Source organism: Lagopus muta, chromosome 14 (genome assembly GCF_023343835.1).
Source record: "Lagopus muta isolate bLagMut1 chromosome 14, bLagMut1 primary, whole genome shotgun sequence".
NCBI classification, from domain to species: domain Eukaryota; kingdom Metazoa; phylum Chordata; class Aves; order Galliformes; family Phasianidae; genus Lagopus; species Lagopus muta.
This window is the reverse complement of record NC_064446.1, coordinates 3,539,375-3,546,455: the sequence shown is the minus strand read 5'-3', so window position 1 is coordinate 3,546,455 and position 7,081 is coordinate 3,539,375. Positions and strand designations below refer to the sequence as shown.

At 42.1% G+C, this 7,081-nt stretch overlaps 1 protein-coding gene across 1 annotated transcript; it reads right to left on the bottom strand.

Annotated features, from left to right (window-relative positions):
* Positions 1 to 327: 327 nt before the first annotated feature.
* KCNMB1 (potassium calcium-activated channel subfamily M regulatory beta subunit 1) lies at positions 328 to 6,854 on the bottom strand. The gene is made up of 4 exons (XM_048961116.1): positions 6,676 to 6,854; positions 2,555 to 2,727; positions 1,272 to 1,467; positions 328 to 656 (listed from the first exon to the last, which is right to left on the bottom strand). The coding sequence occupies exons 2-4, from the start codon at positions 2,689 to 2,691 to the stop codon at positions 387 to 389; spliced, it is 603 nt and encodes a 200-aa protein (XP_048817073.1). The 5' UTR covers positions 2,692 to 2,727; positions 6,676 to 6,854; the 3' UTR covers positions 328 to 386.
* Between the last annotated feature and the right edge of the window lie 227 nt (positions 6,855 to 7,081).

Genomic DNA, 7,081 nt, shown 5'->3' with positions numbered 1-7,081 from the left:
CTGAGTGGTTCATAAATCAGACCACTGTGAATGATGCACAAACTTGTGTTAGTTGTGTTCCAGATGCCAGTCAAACATAGCATGCAGGATGCAACTTATGTTCTCCCTGTGTCTGGTAGCAATGTGGAAATTGGTTTAGGGTTGTTTTCAGAGAACAGGAAATGCATCTACCTGTATGTGCCTCAGAACATGACTAGGAGTCTAGAAACAAACATATCTTCAACATAAAACATCTTTCTGTTAGCATGCATCTGCAGTGAGCACCATTCAGTTTGCCTAGAAAGCCTGCCCACCTGCTGACTCCTGGTGTATTGAAAAGTCACAGAATGCCAAGACAGAACAAAGGCACTTTAATAGGTAGCAACAGTCTGTGAGATATTTACTTTCTACTGCCGAGCAGAAAGAACAGAAACATACTGGCTGATCTTTACCAGGACAATAATCAGACATCCACCGGTAAACATGAGCGTGGGCCAAAGGAAAGTGAAGAGGAGGCCTTTGGGGGGATAAAGTCTGCTTAAAATGACATTGCTCTGCATTCCTCCTGGGTCATAGTAGCATGGGAAAGTCTGATATTTTTTTAAATTGTTTGCAATTGTTTCTATTCGTGCTTTCACTTCTTTGGAGTTCTCGGAGTTGCCGGGGACATACGAGCACTGGAAGGAGAAATTGAAATGCCTTGTTATGACAGATGCTGTAATGCAGGATTTGTAGTAAAGTTGCACTGAGTAAAACAAACATGCTGGTGCTGACAAAAGCTCCTGTGGTTAGGCTGCTATCCCGAGATTGGCTGGTGTGCTTTTGTCCATGAGACATTTGCCCTATTTCCCTGCTGTCTGCTGGTGCATGTATGCTCCAAATCTGCAGACTAACAGATTGGAGTAATGTTGCTAGAAACCATTAACATGCTCAGAATGAAAGTCCAGCTATTGGGACTGTCACTTTTATGTTACAGTACCATTTGTCTTCAACTCAGAGACTTGCATATGTTTAAATATTCATATATGTTAAATATTCATGATCAGTTGGTACAACTGCTTAATAAGTATTAACGTTTGATGTAATGTTTAAAGAAAAAATCGAAGCCCCTTGTATGTTCTGAAGCATTTTAAGCATTCCTTGGTCTAAGCACGGGCATCGGTGTGTGAAAGCTGAACAACTACTTGTGCTCTGCTGTGTGGCTGCAAAGCTGTGCGCCCTGCTCTTACTGCTCCCATTGAATCAGAGGTGTTGAATAGCAGCAGAGAGAGAATGGAATGTGCTCCGAATACCTTTGGATTTCTTTCCAGGGTATCTTCAGTGTGATACAGCATGACCTCTTGTCCTGAGGCTGTCAGATTAACCCACACCTGTAGGCAAGGGTAGTGAAAGATATCTTCATCCTCTGAGCTTTCGCTGTTCGGGCAGAGGGCTTTGTCCTTGATGTTGGCTTTGAGGACCTTGCATATGGTTTCTGTTGTCCAAACACTACAAAACCAAAACAAAAGGCATTGCTTTTGAATGCTTTTGTGGCATCAGCTGTGAGTTGTTATACATTGGAGCTTCATCTCTGGGTGCCACTGGTGGGTTAGCGCAGGCAGAGCTCAGGGCTGCTCATCACCAATGCAGTGAGCTTTGCCCCTCCTAGCACTCTTAAACTATTTTTTTTTTTTACATGTCTTTTGTTAATGTTTTTCAAATCTCATAGCGTGGCTTTGAACAGCTTTTCTGAATCCATTAGGGAATGTTGTCAGCTGTGATGTTGTTACATAAGGTAATGTTGAAGTCTGGCTGTTCTGTTTTTGTGGTATGAAAAGCAGCATTGATATCTGCCTATATATATATGCCTTGAGGTTTCTGAGTATGAAGGTGCCGCTACAAAGAAAGAAACAATGGATGTACTTCTGTCAAAATCTTCATGCATGGAAAAATGAGCTGCTGAAGTCTTGGTTTTAGTAAACTCTTGGTTTTAGTACACTTAGTTTTTTGCAAATTGATTTTATATATAGAGGCAGAACTTGTGCAATAAAATACAAATGTGAGTAATTGTAACCTTGTTGGCATTCAACGTATTCTGCAGTATTTGTTGTAGTAGGCTGGGCTGCTGAAGGTGTTTCTCATGATGGTTGATCTGGAGGCAAGATACGTCTGATTGACCAAACAAATTTACCATTACTTCTCTTATAAGCCTCTACCACTGAAAAGTATGGTTATGGGTTTTGGTTTTTTTTTTATGGGTTTTACTTTTATGGAAGACTTAATTTTTCATTTTCAAGCTTTGATAAGCATGACTGGTTTTTATCTTATATGGTTTCATAGTAAATGTTTTGGTTTAGTCTACTCTGGTTCTAGCCCTGAGGATGGTCCTAGCCCTCTTTTGTGTGCTTACCTTTAAATGCCTCACTTAATGGCTCGCTCTTTTCTTACTTCTGTCTTCCATTCTTGTGAGCTCTTTAAGAACGTAATATTTATTCATTATTCAGTGTACTAACATATATTTTGACTCTCTTAATAATTATGTTTGAAGACAGCAAAGAAGAAACAGCCTTGTATTCATAATCAAATGATTTACTACCTTTTAGTGTAGAATGGCACAATTGTAATCCCAATAAAGAAGTACATCATCATGGAGCACGCGACCATTCCCAGTCCCAGACATAGGGCCCTCGTCTCTCCTCGCTTCTGTGCAGTCACCAGCTTTTTTGCCAACATGATTCAGGTGTTAGGAAGTCTGGAATGTCTTTGATCCTGTTTTGTGAGAGACAATCATGATTAGAATTGGCTATCAGTATTGCAGTGGAATGATTTCTGAAATATCTTGTTGCACACACTGTGTACTGCTTAATAAAGTGATGGGTGAAGAAAGCAGAGAGGGAAGGCTGGGGGTGGGAGTTGGAAACTGTCGTTATGATCTGAGGGAGTTTGAACAGCTGGATTGTCTTTAGCCTTAATTTGGTCCATTTGACGTTACTTCTTGCCTGAAGTAAGAGGTGCTCTGTGTTGTGCATTGGTAACGGCTGCATGAAGGGAAAATCCTCCCACAGTAGAGTCCTTTTTCCATTTTTCCCATTGTGTCTTCAGGTTTAGCCTGAAGTGCATCCCTTTTTTTATTTCGAAAGAGTTGAAAAAAGCATTACATTTAAAATGAGATCTATAGCTTTGATGGTCTTGTCCATTTGGAGATGTATTAAGCCTACTATCCAACTACATGGGGCAGAAAAGCTGCATTTTAATGGCACAGGGAGTGTGATGCCACCAAACCCAATTGGACAGGATCAGAGAAGACAGCAGTGAGGGCTGCTGCTGCTCCACCACAGTCACAGGGCAGTGACTGCTGCTGGCACTCATAGACAGGGACAAGCCCAGCAGTGTTGGTGTCATACTGGGAGCTCATAGACCTCGGGGGAGCCTGGCATCTCACTGTGCTCCCTTGCTAAACAGCATTTCCAGTTACCTTGCTGATACTTTGCGGTAGAGAATCTGATGGTATTTGCTGTGAATCCATATGCTGTTAAATCAGTACTATTGTTTTATGGTATTGCTATCAAAATGAGACATAACAATCACAAAGAGTTCAACCCACCTTCAGGATCTGTGTCCTACTGACAGATGTAACTAAAGGTTTGAGCATTCGCTTTTTTAATTGAAACATGGTGCAAGCCACAGGTAGGGAAAAAACAGTCTGGCAAGATGTGTGTGGGTTTCTGGGCACAGAGGAAAGGAAAGCAGTGCAGGAGAAGGGCAGAATGTTATGTGAGTGGCACAACAGATCTTGTCTTGTTCTCATAGCAAAACAGTAGTGGACGGCTTCATGCAGCGGCTGAGGCATTCTCAGGGTTTTGGTTTTAGTTGTGCGCAGCTGTTTGGTGTTTATTTGCAAGCTGGTGTTCAGCGTGGCATGGTACCCACTGAAATCCACCTGTGCTCAGCTAATCCATGGAGCAAATAAAAGATGTGAGTTTAGGTAAAGCATAAGGTAGCCACAAGCCTAAGTTGTGAATGGCTGCTCTTGTTACCCATGAGCAGGCAATGCCAGCAGTGCCAGGCTGGGAGAGCTGTGGGGCTGGGTCAGCATGGCTGGGAAAAGTCAAGAGAAAGGCACCGTCAGCCCTTTGCAGGAAGAGTGTGGGTATAATTCGAGTGTTGCTCTCATTAGTTGTGTTTTTCATTGATGAAAGTGTTAAGACATAGTTTGAGATCTTTTTATTTGTGTATATTTTCAGATAACTATTAACGCATAATATCTAAATGTTTTGAGGGGTCATTAGGAAGAAAAAGAGTTGTTGTTGTTGTTGAAGTAGTGAATTTTGTCCAGAACTCTGGTTAATTCTGCTTTTAAATAGAACATCAAGGACCACTCAGGATGTGGCTTACAGCTTTCTTAAGGGCACTGTCTTTCTGATGATTGTATATAACACACTGGTGTTCTAGGAGGGAAGAATCTTCACTTGGAAACTGCAGTAAGATGGATGTGACCTGCTTACTGGAGCTAGAGTTTAACACAAGAAGTCCATGTGAGCTAATACTGTTAAGTTAGGTTGTGCAGCTTGGTCAGGGGGCAACATGGAATAGGGGGGGCATGGGCCCTGAAACCATGTGGTCCTCCAAGCACAGTGGGAGCCTGGTGACAGCGAACAGGAGGCCTGCCTTGTTAGCAATTCTTACGTGCAGTAAGAATGATTAATCTTTAATCAGTTCTGTGAGAAAGAGTGGAAGAATTGGTACCCTCAGTGTGACTTGTGGATAGCTCTGTCTCTAGTGCTGTTACTCTCCAAGTTTTTCTCGAGCTACAGCGTTTACATAGCTATCCTAGTTACACTGGGAAATTGTGGGATCATCCTGTGTGTATATATAGAAAAATTTATTTAGAGTTCCACCAGTGCTTAAAAGGTTAATATTTCCTCTCTTCAATCTTCTGGCCCCACCAGTGCACGTTAGGAGGAATGTTGAAAGAGCTCGTTAAGTGTTTCCTCCGAAAAAGTCATTAAATCTCTGAAAAATGAAGCACTGCTGAGGACTCAATTGGCCCAGGAAGTCTGAGTGTATTTGGATTGGGAGATGTTTGGAGTATATAACGGAGACTTTAATCCGTCCTTCAAGAGCAAATCTGAATGTGTCTTCTGCACTGAAGATTGCAGGGTGCCTCCATAATTATTAGGAAAATACAAGCTCCAAATCTTCTCATAATGTTCCTTCTCCCTGATATTTCTTTTCCCTCAGTCTAGTTAAATTATACAGTACATTAGCTGTGCAATTTCAATGCATAATCACTGCACTGACAGCTGCTGGTGATAATCCTAAGGATGCCATCTGCTCAGGTTTGGAACACAGTCCCCTGCTCTGACTAACAGATGTGCCTGGTACCCAGTGGGAAGCCCCTGCCTCCTCTTCCATCTCTTGAGGAGTTCCCAGTGCCATGAGCTGGTAAGAGGTAGAGGGCCTCTGTCTCAGGCTGTGCCAGGCTGCTCTGAGCTCAGGAACAGCATTGTCCAGGGGGCATCCATAGCATCTCTTGGTGCGGGAGCCAAAAGGCAGTTGTAAATCTGAGTCAGTGAATATAAGTTCTGTATTGGTTATTCTGCTGTGGCAGAGCTGTATGCCTTATGTACTTGCTAGTGTTTCATAGTAGAATTAAGCTCATCACTGGCATTTGCTTATTAGTTCCTATGAGTGTTTTCAGTGCTGTAGATTCTTCTTGCTTTGCTCCACTCCCATACTTGCCCCCCCCACTTACATCCCTCCAGTTAGACCTGCACTCACTCTGGCACTTGGTTCCTTCCCTCCCTCTCCCCCATTTCCTTTCTTAGCATTTATAAACATTGTACTGGTAACAGGTCTGCCTTCCCAGGTGATGCTGGGGCCAGAGGGCACCAATTTTGTTCATTGTAATATAAGAGTCCATTTCTTTCAGTGTATTTTGCACACCTACGACTGCAAACGTGATGCATCTCACAGAATAGACTGGTGCTGAACCTCAGTGTAAATTTGCATGGAAAAGCAGATTCTGCAATGCTCTACTATAAGATTCAGTATTAAAACTGCATAATGCCATACAATTGCATCCTTTTTACAAAATACATCATACCAATTTACTTCAGGACTGCTTAGCTACTTTGACACTAGTGTGAATTTAGTTTTTTTGTTTAAAAATGAGTGGAGTCTAAGATTATATGCGTGTTAGTTTTTATACTTGGTAGTTCTTAAAGAAAAGAAGCCCTTTGATCAGTTTAGCACTTCTGAATTCTTTGTGGACTGCTGCTTTCTGTTTCTCTGTAGTACAGAACTGTACAAAGTTATTCACCTTAAAAGTAATTTTCAAAGAAGTCCTAGAGTTCACGTGTGGTTCATCTGTAACTTCCCTGGGGATAGATAAAGCACGGTCCCTGAAGGAATGCTATGAAGTGTGGAGCACCCAGAGCCATGAAACTCCAAAGAGCAAAGATCCTATGAGGGCTGCAAACTCTTAAGATTCTGGATTTTGTGGACAGAACAACCATTGTATTTGCAGTCTGATAATTCTCCATAATTATTAGCATACAGTTACAACTTGCCCGTGCTACAGAAAAGTTCGGTGGGCTTCCTCTGTAGTGATGGAGATTTAGAAAGACGGTTGCTTTCAAGAGCTCTATATTTGCCAAAAAGGAAAGCTGTTGTTCGCTCACAAGGAAAACAAAAATTGCTTAAAAATATACTTACTGTTTCTGGTGAAATGCTGCTTTTGCTGTGGAAGGACAACTCCCGTTATGTGACAGACTTGTTGGGCAGAAAGGTGTTGCACCATAAAGCAGTGGAGCTGGCGGAGGTTTTTTTTTCTTTCCTGTGCTTCTCTGGGTTTGCTTTACTGTGGCCGAACTCATAACTTAGTTCCCCTATTGAGAAGCTTTCTGTAACCATAAATGGTAAGGTATGAAAGAGTGCTGTCCTTTTTCAGATTAATTGCTGAAACCAGGAAACCACAATGCTGAGACTGACTACAGCTGAAGGGACTGACTTTTCTCATACACTGCAGCCACTTTACCACATCCCCATGGATTTGTCTTAAGCTGCTCTCCTACTGCTCTCGTGCAGCTTTTTGGTTTAGAAATCTGTTAGGTCTTTTGGG